The following is a 20,164-nucleotide window of genomic DNA, read 5'->3' on the forward strand; positions in this document are numbered from 1 at the left end:
ATCAATCTATCTATAAACCGTTTTATGTTAGTTCTTGTAAATACTAATAATTAATTTTATATAAATAAACGTTTAAATAAATCACGTAATTACGTTGCAAACAATTAAAAAGGCAAAGAGGGTTGTGCTCACCTTGGCCTTCTTCAGAAGAATTACCCTTCTCACTTGAATCCTGTTTGTCACCTAATATAAAGTATAAGAGAACAAGAAGTTAGTACATAAAATATTAAGATATAAAACGTTATAGGTACTGACCAGGTTTCTTTTTATCATCTTTTTCTTTCGAGTCACCTTTGTTTCCTATTGTAATGAAAAAATTTATTTAGATATTTGCAATAAAGCTTTCGTTTACTTATTTACTGACTTTTAGACAGTGTTGTAAGTGTTGTTCCAGGTTGATATTTGAGCTGTTATAAATTATTCTGTTAATTGACCGTCTTAGATTTAAGTTTATCGTCGATAGTGGTAGTCTCTTGTAAATATTAATAATAATTTTGAAGATATTTCAGTTTCAATACAAACACACTTACAGTAAAAGGGCAAAGGGGATTGTGCTCACCTTTGTCTTCTTCAGAAGAATTACCCTTCTCACTTGAATCCCGTTTATCGCCTATGTAAAAAAAACAGAAATTAGTACATGAACTACCAAATAAAACATTATACTAACCATCAGGTTTCTTTTGATCATCCTTCTCTTTCGAATCACCTTTGCCTCCTATTGTAATAACAAAAATTGTGTAGATATGGTATAGATATAAAAGAATCATTTACTTCTACTGACTTTATGATATAGTGGACAGAGTGTTGTAAGCGTGTAAGTGTAAGTTTGAAAGCCAAAACGAGTTCGTGTCATCGAAGGATACGAAATAACCATTAAGTATAGCCACGGTATCGTATGTCATATTTTAGTGCCAAAGTTTAAAGTGCTCTTTAAATTTGTTACGAGTGCCCATTTTAAGTAAATTAACAGTAGGTGGCTGGTTTGTGTAGAAAGAGAACTTCACGCCGACTTTATATTCTACTGAAAATACAGTGCGAATAAGTTACTTTCTTAACACGTCCGTGAATTCTTTCAGGTTATTGCACAATCGGATTACAGTGCTCGTATCCAAATAAATTGTTACCACGAAAGCGTTAGGGTCCAAGGTGCAAAACATTTCGTTGCGCTATATTTGGAGTGGTCAGTTACGTTAAAAAACACTTTATTAATCAAAATTGTGCAGCTAATACAAGGTGTCAATAAAATTATAAATAAAACGGCAACTGATAAAAATGTTAAAGACAACTAATTCGTGCTTTTGTTGGCAATCAAAGTCAGTTATAATTAAAATTGTATTGTAAAAAAGGCGTTCCACCATCCAATTTTCCAAATTAGTGCTACTCGTCCAATGGAGAAGATCAACTGTCAATGGGAGAATATTCCAACTCATCGATAAATGTAAGTAATTTGAACTTTCTGGATTGTGTAAAAGCACGAGTCGATTTGTTTGGCTTTTGGATAAGAAATCGTCACTTGAAATCATTTTAACATTCCTAATGGACCGTTTTACATTTAGTTTATCGTCGACAGTGCAGGTAGTCTCTTGTAAATATTAATAATCAATTTTATATAAATAAACATTTAAAGAAATCACGTATTCAATTTACGTTGCAATACAAACACACGTACAAGATGGCAAAAAGGGTTGTGCTCACCTTTGTTTTCTTCAGAAGAATTACCCTTCTCACTTGAATCCCGTTTATCGCCTATGTTAAGAAAAAAACAGAAATTAGTACGTGAACCATCAAATAAAACATTATACTAACCTGGTTTCTTTTTATCATCCTTTTCTTTTAAACCGCCTTTGCCTCCTGTTGTAATAACAAAAATTATGTAGATATGGTATAGATATAAAAAATCATTTACTTCTTACTGACTTTATGATATAGTGGACAGAGTGTTGTAAGTGCATTTAGTAGTACAATGTAACATGTGGTTGCTTTAGGTTTTGAAGATTTAAATTCTACAAGTTTCCGGGATAGAAAATGTTATATAGGTACCGCTTCATATGGAAAGGGCACAGAACTTATATTCCAGAAAACAAAACACGTTAAGATAAGAAACGAATGTTCAAGCTGATAAGAGTCAAAACGCTACAATGTGGCCGGTTTTAAAATCCGTCACTACGGAGCATGAGAGGCATAGCTACTCTCCGCTATACTATACCCATGCAGAAAAAACTCATCCGAAGTCGGGATCTCTGGGGCAACAAATGTGGTCAGAAAGCGAAATTTTTCACAAAGTAGTCCACGTGAATCTCCGTAACTCAAGTGCTACATTTTTTACATAGCGTAACGTTTCTATTAATTTGAAAGCCAAAACGAGTTCGTGTCATCGAAGGATACGAAAGAATCATTCGCCGCAGTATCGTATGTTATATTTTAGTGCCAAAGTTGAAAGTAATTACTGAATTACTAGAGAAACTGTGCCACCATTTTGAAGAGTTTATTGACGTGAGTGTCTTCTAAATTTATTACACAAGTAGCCATTATAAGTAAATTAACAATAAGTAGCTTGGTTTGTGTGGAAAGAAAACTTTATTGCGCAGCGAAAACCAATGGACGGCGGATTTGTTCTACTGAAAATAATGTGTGAATAATTTGGGGTCATTGCATAATCGAATTAAAGGGTTCACATCTAAATATATTGTTACCACGAAAGGGTTAGGGTCCAAGGTGCAAAACATTTCGTTGTGCTATATTTGGAGTGGCAAGTTACCTTAAAAAACGGTTTATTAATTAAAGTTGTGCACCTAATTTGTTTATCCAAGGTGTTAATAAAATTATACATATAACGGCAACTGATAAAAAGGTTAAAGACAATTAATTCGTGCTTTTGTTGGCTATCAAAGTCAATTATAAGGGTAATTTTGGACGTTTCTGTACTACGGAATATTGGTAATCATTCCAGTCAATAAACCAAATTGGAACTAATAAATTGGAACCAGACGCGCGGTTGTGCCTGTTTCAAATTCGTTAATCATTTTGTTAGATTCACTTTCAACGAGTAACCAAATATTTTTTACTAGCCGATACAAAAGGTCCGAATGTGTTGTAAAAAAGGCGTTCAACCATCCAATTTTCCAAATTGCTGCTACCTTTCCAAAGGAGAAAATCAACTGTCAATGGGAGAATATTCCAACTCATCGATAAATGTAGTAAATTGAATTTTTTGTATTGTCTAAGAACAGGAGTTGATTTTTTTGGGCTTTTGTATAAGAAATCGACACTTGAAGTCATTTTAACGTTCCTAATGGACCTTTTTAGATTTAGTTTATCGTCGATAGTACAGGTAGTCTCTTGTAAATATTGATGATCAATTTTATATAAATAAACATTTAAAGCAATCACGTATTCAATTGACGTTGCAATACAAATACACTAGCAATAAAAGGGCAAAAGGGATTGTGCTCACCTTTGTCTTCTTCAGAAGAATTACCCTTTTCACTTGAATCCCGTTTATCGCCTAATGTAAAAAAATTGAAATTAATACATTAACTACCTATCAATTAATACATTATACAAACCAGGTTTCTTTTTATCATCCTTTTCTTTCGAATCAGCTTTGCTTCCTGTAATAACAAAAACTGTGTAGATATGGTATAGATATAAAAAAATCATTTACTTCTACTGACTTTATGATATAGTGGACAGAGTGTTGTAAGTGTATTTAGTAGTAGAATTGTAACACGTGGTCGTTTTCGGGTTTGTAGATTTAAATTCCACAAGTTTGTCGGTATAAAAAATTTTGTACAGGTACCGCTTCATATGGAAGAACTATTCGAGAAAATAAAGCACGTTAACATAAGAAATGAGTGGTCAAGCAGATAAGAGTCAAAACATTATGGAGCATGAGAAAGGTTGGTACTCATCTAGAAAAATCGCAGTCAAAGTTGGGTTCTTTGGGGGGTCGTTCGTTTTCAGATCGACGAATGGACTATGACAAATGCGGTGAGAGAGCGGCATTCTTCACCAAGCAGTCGAGGTGAATCTATGTAATTCATTACATAGCGTAACGTTTGTTAATTTGAAAGCCACAACAAAAAGAATCATTATAGCCACGGTATCGTTATATTTTAGTGCCAAAGTGTTTTCAAAAATTTGCTACGAGTTCCCAATTTAAGTAAATTAACAGTAGGTGGCTAGTTGGTATAGAAAAGAACTTCATTGCGCAGCGAAAACCAATAAACGTCGGATTTATATTCTACTGAAAATACAGTGCGAATAAGTTACTTTCTTAACACGTACGTGAATAATTTCGGGTCATTGCACAATCGGATTAAAGTGCTCGCATCTCAATAAATTGTATTACCACGCAAGCGTTGGGGTCCGAGGTACAAAACATTTCGCTGTGCTATTTTTTGGAGTGGCAAGATACATTAAAAAGAGTTGTGCAGCTAATTGGTTTATACAAGGGGTTAATAACATTATAAATAAATCGACAACTGATAAAAAGGTTAAAGACAATTAATTCGTGCTTTTGTTGGTTGTCAAAGTCAGTTATAAGAAATCGGCACTTACAGTCATTTTAACGTTCATAATAGTCCAGGAGGCAGCGATATTTTTTGTGCACTCATTTCTACAAAGCTGATATTCTGCCATTTTATTGTTTTGATAGTGCAAGTAAACAAAACTGTAATCTACCGCATCGGCGGTGTTGCCTAAATTTGCAACAATGTTCTGAACATGTTAATAAATAATATGTACATGCCTCATTTCTACAAGAATGAAAGTTTGTACAGAAAGATTTTTTTTCTTTATCTAATGATATACGAATTAGTTCATTTTCAGTTGTATTTCTCATTATTAACGATCTTCGAGATTGTATATAATTTTGAATTGCTGTCTGTTCGTCTGTCCGTGTGCACTATAAATCATAACTGAATAACTTTGTATAGAAACGTTCGATCGCTTTGAAAATTGAAACAGCTGTTCTTAAGGATATAAGAAAGGTTGCTATTGTTTTTCAGCTACGTAGACTAACGGGGCAAAAAATTACAGTCCAAATACTGCTCAAACCTCCAGAAAAGGGCTTCTTTATAATTCTTGTTACAAAGAACATGTGAATGCACGGTTTTCTGTGTTAGTAAATGTCTCTTAAGCCCCAGGTAACTATGCAGATGAATATAAAAAAATGAGCATGCGCAACCCAACCCAATTTGCGCAATCTCAATTTTCTTTATTTGTTAAGATATTTAATTGAAATTTAATATGTAGGCACCTCGAGTTAAAGTAAAACTAACGCCGAATCAAAAAATGGTTTTGCGCATGCGCAATCTTGTTTTTTTGTTAAGATTTTTAAGCGAAATTTTGTATCTAGGCACCTCGAATAAAAGTAAAACTAACTCCGTTTCAAACAATTTGTTTTACAAGCTATTCCGATCTGGTGGAACAGAATCAACCCCTTAAGGCGCGTTGTAACAATGATGGATGCGTGAAGATCTTGAAGATCGTTCGGTATTCAGTTGTATCGGATTTTTTTATCAAAAATTCGTTATTCGTTATTCAATTCGAAATGAATATCAGTTTATGACAACTGTCAATAATTGTTTTTGTAAAATTTATTCACTGAGGAAATAGTATATTGAAAGACAAGTGTTACAATGCGACCTATTGTAATACGACTATTTTGTGGCACGAGTGGCGTAGCGAAGCGGAGCCACGAGTGTCCACAAGATAGGAGTATTATAATAAAGCATTGTAACACGTGTTTTTCATACTATTTTTTCTATTTCCGGGCTTTAATTTAATTAAAAAGTAATTATGAAAAACTACAGGAAACTTTAGAATTAATATGTCTTAAGTTGGCAACACCATTTACGTTGACAAATTTTAAGTTGGCAGCGTAGATAAACACAACACTGACATTTGGAAACTTTAAATTCCGTGAATGTGTAATTTTTTATTCGTAGATAAATTTATTTATGGTGGATGTGTAAACTGCTGATTTGGAATGTATTAAGTTCTTCGTGTACCAAAAATCAAGGAAAACACATAAATTTTACGTAATTTGATTTCACATCTAATGATTTGACGTTGACGTCTTGGCGAACTGCCAACTTAGAGATGAAAAGTTACCAAAAACAATGTTACAATGGAACTCATTGAAACACTGTTTTTGCCGAAAACAGTTGCACAAAATTCTCATATATAATACCATAAGTAGTCGAAGTATTGTCGAATATTTTTGAGGTGCTGTCACGAATGCTAGTTACTCGCGAGTGGTATTAAAAAGCGTAACTAGCATGAGTGGAGCAGCAGCTCAAAAATAATCTACAAATACTTCGACTACGTATGGTATTCGGAGGACTATTCAATGAATCAAAAGAAAAATTAAGCATAATAAATTACCCACGCGAATGTATTTCCATGACAACAATAAACGTCAAAATAAATTATGGAAGTTGCTTTTCATTTTGCTATTGATTCTATTCGAACTTTTGTGCTCCAAGCTAATTCGTTATGAGTGATTAAATTAAAAGATGTGGTGATAAGACGGTTGTCGAAATTGATTAACAAACTAAGAAGAATGTTCCCGTTAATACGACAAAATTTCGCGTCATTTCACTGGTGGAAGTTTGACAAATGTCATTGAATAATCGCATTGAATTGTCGCTGAAATACCACACGTGAAATTATCGCTGAAATACCACACGTGCAATTATCACTATAATTCGTTCCCATTGGCGCAGCAATTTGAAATCGAGACGTTTCACTGGTTGAAATGTGACAAATGTTAGATGAATTGAATAGTCATTGTAACACCGAAATAGAAAAAAGTATTTATAATAAACGACGGCGGAAATAACTGTACGCGATATTTGTTTTCCATCCATTTTAGTGAGCGTCCGACTCCGTCTGTGTCAATTCTTTAGAAAATGTTCATGGCTTAACATGATTTTGGTATTTGGAGATATTGCCGAATTTTGGATAAAATAATGAAAACTAAAAACATTAGTTATTTTAAATTTCCTATCAAAAACAAACCTCGAATGGCAACATATGGAAAATAAATGGTGGACATTCTGTTATTGGCGGGCTAGACGATGAAGAATTAAAATATAAAATCGTTTGTGAAAATCACTTTAATTCATGGGATATTTACAAAAACGGCAATCGAAAGTTATTGAGAATCAATTAAATTCCTTTGCCTTACTCAAAACAAGGTAACCATGTTATTTTTTGTCGTTAAAATGACTGATACATTTTTTCAAGATTTAAATTACAAAGAAGATGGCCCTTCTACCTCATACTGCAATCAAACGTTCAAAGAAACGAGAAGTACCTATTCCACCCAATTCAAACATGTTTGCGAAAACTCCATATTCAACCACAAATTCTACTTTATGTACAGAAATTTTGAAAATACCATCACCACAAAAATTACGTAGAAATAATAGGTATTACATTGTTGAAAAGTTGAAAACTTTGAGCAAAAACCTAAATACGAAAAACGTTCAAATTCATAGACTGAAATCTATAGCATCTCGCTTCTCAACAGGTTAGTCAATTATAGGCTATCATCACAAAAACGTTGATTTTGTGGTCGCTTTTGCGGCCATAAAGTTTCACTTTATTGTACGCTTCTGTCAAACTTTACTTTATTGTACACATCTGTCAAACTGTACCTAGGTACTTATTTGAAACTGATGTGTGAGAAACAGTAATCTGTTTGATACAAAGCGTCTATCTGGTCTAGCCCCATTAAGGATTGGGTCATCTACGTGCGTTTTTTTCATTTTCGGACTTGTAGGAATGTTTCACATTATTTTGCATAATCACAATGTTCACATTTAAAATTATAGTTTGACGTTTCAATCTTTGCTGCTTGCAGAACTTTTTGAAGTGTAGAACCAAAACATGAGGAAGATGTTATTGCTTACATTATTATACGAAGAATCACCAGCAATTAACCGAGAACACAAGTAGCTACCTATACCTACCATCAAAGTAGGTAATCAGGTTTCCAATAATTGTACAACATGTTAACTATAAGGTCTTGGAAGCTACAGTTACGAAGGACCTATTGCATTTGACATTATTAAAATCTTGTGCAACGGAGGAAGTTGCGATTGTACTTTTACTCTCAAACGCCTGCTCTTATATCATACGTATATGACTTAGGGTCGCAACGCTTACAGCTTCCAAAATTTCATTTGGGGTATCTGAACTGTCGCTATCACCCATTTTGATACGCACACACGCAAAGATGCTAATTATAATTACATACGACAGGAAATGCTTTGTTTTTTTAATTGTCTAAGATAACTATGATTTTCAGAAAAAATATGTTTATGAGCAAATTTTTGAATTCTTTTTTGATGATCGCCAAAAGTGATTTGTTAGGCCTCATCTGAATGAAACAGCAGCTTCGGCCAAAAAAGATCACTTTTACGGCCTTGGTCCACAATAGTTATTTGTGTACCAAGGCCGTAAAAGTGATCTTTTTTGGCCGAAGCTGCTGTTTGTGGCCGAGGCGGTAGCCGAGGCCGCAATTCAGATGAGGGCTAACAAATCACTTTTGGCCAAGGTGCACACAACATTTTTTAGGCGATCATCAAAAAAGAATTCAAAAATTTGCTCATAAACATATTTTTTCTGAAAATCATATAGTTATCTTAGACAATTAAAAACAAAGCAATTTCTGTCATATGTAATAAATTATAATTAGCATCTTTGCGTGTGTTTTGTGCGTATCAAAATGGGTGATAGCGACAGTTCAGGATGAAATTTTGGAAGCTGCAAGCTTGCGAACCTAAGCCATATATGATATAAGAGCTGGCGTTTGAGAGTAAAAGTACAATCGCAACTTCCTCCATTGCACAAGATTTTAATAATGTCAAATGCAATAGGTCCTTCGTAACTGTGGCTTCCAAGACCTTATAGTTAACATGCTGTACAATTACTAGAAACCTGATTACCTACTTTGATGGCAGGTATAGGTAGCTACTTGTGTTCTCGTTTAATTGCTGGTGATTCTTCGCATAATAATGTAAGCAATAACATCTTCCTCATGTTTTGGTTCTACACTTCAAAAAGGTCTGCAAGCAGCAAAGATTGAAACGTCAAACTATAATTTTAAATGTGAACGTTGTGATTATGCAAAATAGTGTGAAACATTCCTACAAGTCCGAAAATGAAAAAAACGCACGTGGATGGCCCAATCCTTGATGGGGCTAGACCAGATAGACGCTTTGTATTAAACAGATTACTGTTTCTCACACATCAGTTTCAAATAAGTAGGTACAGTTTGACAGATGTGTACAATAAAGTAAAGTTTGACAGAAGCGTACAATAAAGTTAAACTTTATGGCCGCAAAAGCGTCCACAAAATCAACGTTTTTGTGATGATAGCCTAAAAATAACTATTTTGCATAGTTATCAAATTACCGGGCTTTTTTTGTCAAAAAATCGTATATATACTCTGTAACTGGAACGCAATGATTTTAGGCAACCAGCATAACGTAGGTATTCTCATCCTTGTCTGGCACATTGTTTTGTATTGCATATGCAGGACCGATCACACGTATTTGGTTAAAAATACAGATAAGTACATAAACTGGGAGGTTGGGTTGAGGCCTTAGATTAGAAAGATAAAGATAAATGCTTGCCGATGCTTTTATAAGAGCCAATATCTATTTGTTAATGGAATATCTTAAAATATATACTTAATAATGTGGTAAACTGCGCCATTTCTCACTCACCTACTTGATTCTTGTAGTTACAAAAGTATAATGTTAACTAATGTCATTCATGGTGGCTCGACGCATTCCATTTGCTTATTAACGTAAAATAAAGTTATAAACATTGGTTGTGTTCATTTGTAACGTACCCTTTACATAATATATTAGCAAGGAGGTACCTAATATACTCGCTAATATATTACAATTGGCGTCGAGGTAAAAGTAAATCTAAAAAAGCACTTTTTTTCAGAATAAAATGAGTTTAAAGAATCATTAAGAGCAAAAATTCAATTTACTCGTAGTGGTCACCGCATTGCCATTAGATGGAAACGAATTAACACGAATGTCTTATACTGGTCTTATGGAACGTTTGTTTCTCGTACGCGACTGGAATTTGTCTAACAGCCCGATGGATCCTTTGTTTTCGGAACTACCTATACCTTGACACATCCAACGTAACTACCAAATACACAAGTTGTAGTGTTGGTGGTGCCATCGACAGCATAGAAGAATTCAGGACAAATACCCATTGGAACATCCACAGTTAGCGGCTTGAGTAGTGCAAATTTCGTTTATGAGTAGCGAAAGGTTTCTGGCGCATCTAACCACGGTAATTGGATCAGACGGTTAATTGCGCTACTTATATAACCGAGTTTTGTTCCAAAATGAAACGTACGCCGCGTTATATGAGGTCAGAAGGTCTCCCATATTTTCCGGAACTCATCTTTATAACTTGGCCCCAGAAAAACTCAAGACCTGCAAATCCTTCGGAATATTTCGTAGGGACATACAAAAGTTTTCCATAGTAACTGCTTCTACACCTAAAGCATATGTGGATGGATATGGATGTAGAAAATGCAAACCGTGATATTTTCTACTATAACTTTTGTGATATACCTGTGTGATATGTGTATGCTTTTATATTTTATCTTTACACTTTGACGCCTCCTAATGTACGGTCATTGTAGGTCGAAGGAATCGCTAATAAATAAAAAAATCAATCCTTAAAGGTATTTTTCGCCCCATTAGTGAGCAGTATCAATAATAATGTTAAGTGAAAAATTAAATAATAAAGAACTTCATATTCAAATTAGTACCTAAGTCAAAACGGCTTTATAGGTTTTGGCGGCGTTAACGCTTTTCTTCATATGATGCTCTCTAGCGAGTGGAATGCCCTATTGAATTAGTATTAAAGAGTGGGAAAGAAGAATTATCATTCATAAGGACAGTATAAATGAGTGTGAGGTACATTAGTAAAGAAATCTGAGCGGTGCAAATGCCGTCATGCCCAAAAATATTAAATGCGCGCGTCGAGGTTGAAAAATGTTATCAAAACGTACACATGAAATTGAATATTTTAATTTTTATTATAAAAATGATTGCACGTATATGCAACATAATTCATGACCATTCTTGCAAATCTCTTAATAACTTATTTTAGACAAAAATAAGCAAAATGTAAGACGTTGTATAAACCATCCCATAAGCCCACATGAGTGGAACAAGGTAAGGGATACCTACCTCTACCCATCTCTCTCTCACAAAAATTCGCCACGGCCCCTGGCAACGGCTGATTACGGGCGATGCCGTTTCAGTTACAGAGTATATAGTTCAATGTATATCGTATATCTGTGACATTACTCAATCAGAACGTTAATATTTTACCAAATATGCTTGATATGGTATCTATTATTAGACAAAAATACGATAAATATCACCGATAAATTACTTTTTAATGAGTTAGTATCTCATATCTCGTATACAAAGGTTCAACAGGGCAGCATATTATTCGGAGAAAATAAATACACAATCAATTACTTAGTGTCTAAATCTCGGTCTATATAATGACTGGAATTTATCTACTTTTCTTTGCGAATATTCTATTGGTGAATGCAGGGATAAATCCAAAAACGAGTAAGAAATCGGGTGAAGATCACCTAGGTATCTTATATGTCTGAATTTCAGGAGTGTACTTTAAGCAATGTATGGAAGAAGATGCGGTAGAAAATAACAACGCATGCTTACTATTGAATGCACAAAGAGTTGTCGCTCTTATACCAAGTGGTGAGTATAACAGGTAACAGTTATCTCCCAATATTGCTACTTAACTTACCCCATTAGACAAACCCATTGAAATAAAACAGTGGACGATTAAAGGAACCAAACTGCTAAGCTATGACCAGCATTACCAGAATATCAAGTTGTACAATCATCATCAAGCGAAAATTCTCAAGGCAGGGTAAGTAATGAATCATCACCATCTGCTCTGCAAATCTAAAGTTCTGGTTATAGATTAGAAGCAAATGAAATCTTGGAAACATGGAAGCTTGTACTAGAGTTTCATGTTCCGGAAGTTCTGTTTGTTAGCGACTATGAGTTTGAACCTGGTAGTAAATTACTTAATGTCGATATTGCCAGTAAAGGAAAAGTAACATATCACCACAGTAAGACATTTGTTATTTATCTTTTTATCTGAGACTGAAGGCCTCTTTATTGGGGTCGTCTTTTAGCCAAGCCAAGCTTGTATAGGTTATCTCTCTTTCATACCGGCAAGTTGGGAGTGACAGAAAATTAATGTAGTAAGCTATGTCGGATGACGTTTGGCGATTGTCACGTTAGTCATAAATCTAACTCCAAAATCAATTAAGTTTGACAGTTCAATGTCGCAACTCTCAATTAAACGTCGGAATAATCCTTTTTGTTATAAATATAGGGAGAGTAAGCCGACGTCGGACATTTAAACTGAATGCGCACCAACCAACAAGTCAAATATCAAAATTAGTCAAAATTATATATACCTATCACAGCTGATTCGTCCGCTTCTGTCGTCCGCTTCTGTCGTCCGCCATTTTGGAGCTTACTGACAATTACCTAACGCTAGCAAAACGTTGATTTTTGACGGTTATTAATGCACTGTACCCCTTAACCAGTTTTTTTGTGCACATTTTTAAGCTACTGTCAGTGGGATACAAAATGGCAGACGAGTTTGTTACCTTATAATCAAGTACTGTAAACTCGAACGACATTGACCAAACGTCCTTGGTGTTTGATATTTAAACGTTTTTAGATATAAAAAATATTTTAGGAGCATCCGGTCTCAGATAAAACTAAACAATTATTTACCCCATACCTAAATATGTTTGCCCGTTTTTTAGAGGATTACAACGGTACACTGACGCTTTCCGGTGGAGTTACTTTTGATCCCGATGCTAATTTTACCGCAACGGACAGTAAAGTTTCATTAACTATGGGTGGAATGTCGGCCCGCTTTGAAACTGGAGACTCGAAATTAGATGAGAGAATTAACACGGTTTATAATGCCAATTGGCCCGCTATCTTTGAGGATGCGACTGGTGAATATACGAAAGTGTATGCACATGTTTACAAAAATATAGCAAACGACCTCATTTTTGACAAGGAACCTTACTAGCCTAAGCACTTAAATCTGTTACTTTTGTTACTGTGAGGTAGTTACTTCGTTACTCGAAATACTTATGGAAACCATAGTATAGATATATAGTAAATACACCTGTAGTTACGTACCAATATTCTTTGTTTATATATCTACCTTACTACCTACCTACAGCTCTCCCATGAAAAATACCTACCTACTATAATCACTAAAATGAGTAAGTTCGCATATCGGATTAGCACGCGCTTATATTATACCTAACACATCTTTGCCGTTCTAACATATGGCATTAAGGTTAGAGAGCAAGGGCGTAACTAGTTTTTCATTATACCTCTCCGAAAGTGCTGTCCTTTTATGTATGCCACGCGCACCGAAGGTAGGGTATTCCCGTGCGGGCGCACGGGAAAACTTTTTTCCGGTGCGCTACGAATAATCAAGTCTGCCATAACTAGCCCCATCTACGAGTCCTATGCGTTTCCATGCATACCGCAACTTAACTTTGACATACGTAATTGTCAACCGATTCTTATTTATACCATTGTGTTAAAATGGATTTTGAAGAAGTCGAAATTCCCGCTAATATACTAAGAGAAGCTGCAGAAGCCAGTTCCCAATTATTACCAGCAAAATCAAAGGAAAGATACGAAAAGGAATATGAAGAATTTCGTAAGTGGTGCGTGGAAGAAAACGTGATAAAAGTTGTGGATGATGTTTTGCTGGTATATTTATCGAAAAAGGGAAAATCTATGAAACCAAGTACGTTATGGAGTAGGTTTTCAATGATCAAGAGTTGTCTTGCAATAAAAGAAAATGTGGACGCTAGCAAATTCTGTAAAACCATCGCCTTTTTGAAACGTCAGACCGTCGGCTACATTCCAAAAAAATCAAAAGTTCTAACAAGGGAGCAAGTTACTCAATTTTTGAATGAAGCTGCAGATGTAAAATGGTTACTTACTAAGGTTATTCTAGTGTTCGGAATTTTCGGAGCTTGCAGACGAGACGATTTAATTCGCTTGACTATTGACGATGTTGAAGATAATGGGCGTTTTTTAGTGGTTTTCCTTCGGGACGGAAAAACTCATAGGTCTAGAAGCTTCACCATAACTGAAGAAGGGTGTTCATTCCAGCCCTGTAAACTAGTTCGAAAATATGTGGCATTACGTCCTAAAGATATTGCAAGCCAGAAGTTTTTTATTGCGTATCGTAATGGTAAATGTTATAAGCAGAACGTTGGGTGCCATACTATTAGTGGAACTACACGGCAAATTGCAGAATATTTGAATTTAAAAAATCCCACTGAATATACGGGACACGGCTTAAGACGATCTTCAGCGTCGATGTTAGTAGAAGGTGGAGCTGATTTGTTAACTCTTAAGCGACATGGAGGTTGGCGTTCATCAGCAGTAGCCGAAGGGTACATAGATGAGTCATTAAACAGAAAAATTGATATATCCTCTAGATTGTTTAATCGTCCTAACGAATGCAGTACATCGAGAGATTCGGACGTTCGAACTATATCGGAAATTGTGGAGATCGGAACCACGAGCCGTATTCCCCAAGAAAGTTCTCAGGCGTACATTACATCAGCAATGCCAATTCTTTCAGCGACCGAAAACAACTTTTCAATTGGGCAAAAAGACAAAACACAAGGACTAAACATATCTAATAACCAAAATTGTACCATAAACGTTCATTTCTATGGCAATGCCTAATAGTTAACCTTTTTCTTCATTTTATATTCGATTTTGTTTAGTTAATTTGTTCTTTGCTGTTGCTGTTCATCTAATAAAACCCTTAAATTTTGTTTCGTTTTGTTTCGCAAATAATGTATGTGTGTCATCATAAGACAAGCAACAAAATTTCTTGTCAAATTGGATTTCGGCTTCAATGTAAATAATTATTTTCAGAGAAGTATAATGAAAAATATCGTTCATTACACGTCCAGAAAGGCTTTTCCCGTGTTTGCATGACTTGAACGTCATGCGCCCACGGGAAAAGCTTCCTTTCTGGACTGGTAATGAAATATACTATTACGAACCGCGGGCGGTGAACTAAGAATGATGCTCTACGTTATAGGCGTTTTAAATCAAATGGAGGTTGCTGCGCCAAAAAGAGATAACAACAGGTAAGGCATATTTGTAAAGGAATTGACAACAAGCATCAAGTCAGCGACGGAAACGCTTAGAGTAGGTACATACATCAAACCGATAGTGAGGAGATATTGTCAGGACATTAAGTCAACTCGAGAAACAGCTCCACAGGGATCTGTCAAAGTAAACGATGCATATACAGTGAATTTTTTTTAAATGGGAACATAGGAATTTGTATGCAATGTAATTTCCCTATGTTCGATTTAAAAAAAACACATCAATCTATTGAGTAGTTCAAATGAGTAGTAGATACAATTGACAGCTGTCACATTTTTAAAAATACCGCCGTCCAATTTAATTACGAAATCGGTTAGGTTATTGCTTAGAATGTCAAGGAGGACACTTCGAACATTTATTGTAATTGTTTTCGTTATTTATTTTCTTATTTTCTTCATTTATGTATTGAATAGATCAAATTAGTAGAATACCAGGTGCACATGACCTACAAATAATTGAAGGTTGGTTCACAATGAATTGTGATGTCAGCGCGTGCCATGTGAAGTCAAGTTATCGTAAGTTTAAGAAAAATTTATCCTAAAGTTGCTATGGCCTCACATGGCTTATTTAAAAAAATCTTACCGAGTGCTCTTGATCATAAAGACTGTGAGTTGTTGTTCATAGTCACACAAGTTACGCGTTTTGGGAATGTGAACCGCGCACACCTCATAGATTGATGTGTTTTTTTTTTAATCGAACATAGGAAAATTACATTGCATGTAAACTCCTATGTTCGCATTTAAAAAAAACTCACTGTATATCTACTGAAGGATGGAAAACGAGAGGTACATTTATCCCCCCCCCCTCCTCCTCCCCCAAAGAAGGTATTCCGAATCTGTTGAACGCACCACAACGACTGATTGACAGATCGTGGAGAGGAAGTTTTCGTTTTCCACCCTCTCCGCCTATATAAACACGCATAAATACCAAGCGACCAACTCCTTTGGAATAGTATTCCATCAGTTGGTAAACAAAATTTAAAAACTAGCTACGCCTCCATTGAACAGTTCAAGTAAGAGGGAGAGGAAGTTGTCCTTACCTTTGGTTTCTTCAGAAGAATTATCCTTCTCACTTGAATCCCGTTTGTCGCCTAATGTAAACAAAGAACAAAAAATTAGTACACAAAATACCAAATAAAACATTATACTGACCCGGTTTCTTTTTATCATCCTTTTCTTTCGAATTATCTTTGTCTGCTATTGTAACAAAAACAAATTAGATACCGGAAATGAAAATAGTACATTATATATCAAGGTAGAGAAGTCCAGTATTATTGCCTGAGCACCAAGATTACATCTCGAGGCGCTTGCGCCGAGGGGTGTAAGGTGCGAAGGCAATAATAGACTTCTCTACCGTGGTATATATACTTTTTTTTTCACTACTAGCACTTGAAGTCCTCTAAATTAACATATTATATTGATAAGAAAGTGAACGGTTGGACAGAATTTTTTGTTTATTAATTTAACATGTCAATCAAGTACGTAGAAGTACAAGTCAAACAGGCCGTATTTTGTTCTGTCATTGAGATATTTTCAAAGAGTAATTTCGTTCGAATTTTTTCAAAATGTGATAATTTTAGGTATGTAATTTCTCTGGAAATGGCGGATGGTGGCAATTATTCACTTTAGAGAACTTGTCCAAACGTTTATTGAGCGAAATTTCGGGTTGTGTTTTCTAAAAGTGACAGCGTGACAGTTCTCATTATTGACTACTAGTTAATAATGTCCACATTATTAACCACTTTGAACAAATGCCGAGAAAGCCTACTTTACAAGTGGAAAAAAGGTTAATAATCATGTCATCAGACGCTAGTAGTGAAAAAAATAATTTACTTTAATGACGGGTAGAGGAGCACCCATAGTACGTCTCACCCTAACTGTACGGTACAGGGAACATAGAGCAATGCAATCCCTAACCAAACCTGAAGAAAATTAGTAAGAAATATACAGTTCTTATAACAATATTCCGTAAACTAGTTTAATAAACTCCTCTTCAAAACAACGCTATCTATCAGTTATCATTGTTCGAGGCTTGTACTGATCACGGCCCGCGTTCGCTAATGTTAGCAGCGCAGGGACGGAGTTGGGGCATAGAACGGCGGTACGTCGCACAGCTTAATTTACCCATAACGCAAAAGAACCATGGCGACTTCTGAGTTCTGACTACAGGGGAAACCAACAAATTAACCAACCATATCCAAAATCGTATTCATCTGTACTAAGTCAAACCTCTTCCACAATTTTCCCCACCAAGGAACAGGCTATTCTAATTGATTCAATTGAAGAACTCAAACTCCAAGATTACTTGGAGGCCTTGGGAGAAATTATAGATGCCAAAAGCATAATATTATCGTCGAGAATCTCTATATATAAAAATGAACCCCTGTTTCTTCTGGTCACGCAATAACTTTAGAACGACTTGACCGATTTCATTCATCTTTTTTTTTAAGTTTTCTAATACTGTGTAGAAGTTTTTTACGGCAACTAAGAAAATCGCGCAGAAAATTGGAAAATTGGAGAAAACTTATCGACTATTTAAACATCGTTTGACGGTGCGACGGCAATTGTTTTAACAGCTACATCGATCGGCAATGGAGCGGCATATATCCGTCAAAAAATTAATTTATTCATATCATAGTGTGCTGTCAATTCGATCGGATAGTTTATCAAGATTTCAGTGAGTTTTTTGAGAAGTTTCGAGGTTATTCACCGCAATCACGCCTTTTGTATTACTAAAAGTTTGATATACCTAATATCCATTTTTGGTAAGTGTTGAATGTTGATAGACTAAACACGTGGTATACGAGTACATAGTTATACAGAAACACCAAGGGAGTCAATTTCTATTTTCAGTTGAATTTTAGTTTTTTCAAGATGCTGACGTACCAGCATGGCACGAACTTAAGTCGCAGAATTCGTAATCCTACAAGTCAAACATCTATACGAGTACTTAAGTCAAACTGACGAGAAAAGCGAAGCTCGAAACGAAGTTAACGGAATCGATATGAACAACGCAGAAATGTCCCCTTTAATCCCTATCAAGTTGCATTTAATTATAACGTAGCAATCGATTACAGTTTACAATAAATCGTTGCTATTAGACCAAAGAACTTTGTGTGTCCACATTGCAAGGCTTTTAAGATTAAAACTGACGCCCCGGGATTATGTTGCGCCAGTGGCCAAGTGAAATTGACGCCATTGGTACCGCCACCAGAGTCACTACATTCTTTGGTTTCCGGAAATGGGCCAGATTCTATACATTTTTTGACTCATATCCAGAAATACAATAATTGCTTTTAAATTACGAAATTTGGCGCAACAAAAAAAGGTACGTTGTTGGCTCTGAATCGCCAAAAGCAACTAGAAGCGAGTGCGTTTATTTTTTATTATTTTGGGGAGAGATCGGGAGATTTTGGGGCAAGGGTGTCAAAATCTCTTTTCCGACTAAACGGTTGAACCGATTTAAACCAAATTTGCTACACATATTCTTACACATAAAAGGGCAGGCGCAGGTGGGGCGGGTGGTACCTAAGTGTGCTAGCCACAGCAAATTTTTTGAAATCATTTTTTGTAATTATTTATTCCAGTTCGAATTGAATAGGTATTCAAGCTAAGAAAGAGGAAAGCGTCCGTCGGGTCAGCTAGTCTCTAATAAAAGAATATGCATATATTTAAACAGTTGACAACTTTCTTAGAGATCACGGATCAATCGGAATAAAAGGACAAAATTTGATAGCCCGCAGACTAGTAACGCCAGCCGAGCGCCTAATTCTGTTCAACGTAAGCCCCTCTATTCCACACCACCACATATAGACCAATATCGTTGACATGCACGATGTCATAGAGTAAATTATATTATTTAGTCTATGACGATGTGCAAATTATTAGAAAAAATAATTACTCGACGTCTGACATGGACCCTCGAAAGTAGAAGTTTAATTGCACCTGAACAATACGGATTTCGAAGAAACAGATCTACAATCGACACGCTGCGCGGGTTGATATTGAAGCGGAAATACATGAAGCATTCATAGACGATCAGAAATGCTTAGCAATTGGACTTGACATTGATAAAGCGTATGACATCGCCTGGAGACATTTAGCTCTCTCAAGTTTATCAAGATGGGACATCGGGGGAAACATCCTTATGTTTATCAAAAACTTTTTAAAATCAAGAAAATTTCGTGTCGGAACGAACGGAACCTATTTAACAAGCAAGACACAAGAAAATGGCTTTCCCCAGGGATCAGTTCTAAGCGCCACCCTGTTTCTAATTTCTATCAACAATGTAGTGGACAATGTGAAATCCCCAATCAAAGTTAGACTTTATGCAGGCGACCTAATTATATACATGAAAGGGAAAAATACACATACAATCCAAGAGTGTATGCAAAACTGCCTGAATAGCCTCGAGGAATGGTCCAACAAAACCGGATTCCAGCTTTCCGCTAAGAAAACGAAATGTATCTTATTCTCAAAGGGTAATTCAAACCAGCCAAATCCCACACTAACATACAAAAACCAAACCATACAATATACAGATCAAATAAAAATTCTGGGGGTAACATTTGATCAAAAACTTAACTCGAAACCTCACATTTCGAACTTAAAGGTAGCATGCAATAAGGCACTCAACATCATGAAATCTTTATCTAACACAAGCTGGGGAGCAGACAGTGATTCTCTTATGATGATCTATAAGGCGTTCATACGATCACGATTGGATTATGGAGCCCTTTCATACGATTCAGCAAAGGCATATGTAACAAAAGCTCTAGAAGTAATTCAAAATAAAGCGTTACGGATGGCTCAAGGAGCTTACCATACCAGTCCAATAGAAAGTCTACATAACATCGCCAACGAACCGCCACTTACAATTAGGAG

The 20,164-nt window shown here is 35.6% G+C and overlaps 2 protein-coding genes across 13 annotated transcripts in view; one reads left to right on the top strand and one right to left on the bottom strand.

Moving 5' to 3' along the window:
• Positions 1–11: 11 nt before the first annotated feature.
• LOC116177774 (spore wall protein 2-like) overlaps positions 12–20,164 on the bottom strand; it is a 35,292-nt gene continuing 15,139 nt past the window's right edge. For 10 of the 12 annotated variants that reach the window (XM_031496870.1, XM_031496876.1, XM_031496874.1 and 7 more), the window contains 10 exons: positions 16,433–16,477; positions 16,321–16,371; positions 3,567–3,611; positions 3,455–3,505; positions 1,807–1,851; positions 1,696–1,746; positions 668–715; positions 560–610; positions 256–300; positions 12–183 (listed from right to left, as the gene is read on the bottom strand). In XM_031496870.1, coding sequence (XP_031352730.1) covers positions 44–183; positions 256–300; positions 560–610; positions 668–715; positions 1,696–1,746; positions 1,807–1,851; positions 3,455–3,505; positions 3,567–3,611; positions 16,321–16,371; positions 16,433–16,477 — 572 coding nt within the window. In that variant the 3' untranslated portion in view covers positions 12–43. The remainder of the gene's footprint in view (positions 184–255; positions 301–559; positions 611–667; positions 716–1,695; positions 1,747–1,806; positions 1,852–3,454; positions 3,506–3,566; positions 3,612–16,320; positions 16,372–16,432; positions 16,478–20,164) is intronic. The other 2 variants (XM_031496871.1, XM_031496877.1) reach the window with 2 other exon arrangements.
• LOC116177786 lies at positions 11,391–13,270 on the top strand. Its single transcript, XM_031496897.1, has 5 exons — positions 11,391–11,636; positions 11,688–11,786; positions 11,844–11,961; positions 12,015–12,166; positions 12,878–13,270. Exons 1-5 carry the CDS (start codon positions 11,567–11,569, stop codon positions 13,150–13,152), a joined length of 714 nt encoding a protein of 237 aa, XP_031352757.1. The 5' UTR covers positions 11,391–11,566; the 3' UTR covers positions 13,153–13,270.

This window comes from Photinus pyralis, unplaced genomic scaffold (assembly GCF_008802855.1).
Source record: "Photinus pyralis isolate 1611_PpyrPB1 unplaced genomic scaffold, Ppyr1.3 Ppyr1.4_LG8, whole genome shotgun sequence".
NCBI lineage: Eukaryota > Metazoa > Arthropoda > Insecta > Coleoptera > Lampyridae > Photinus > Photinus pyralis.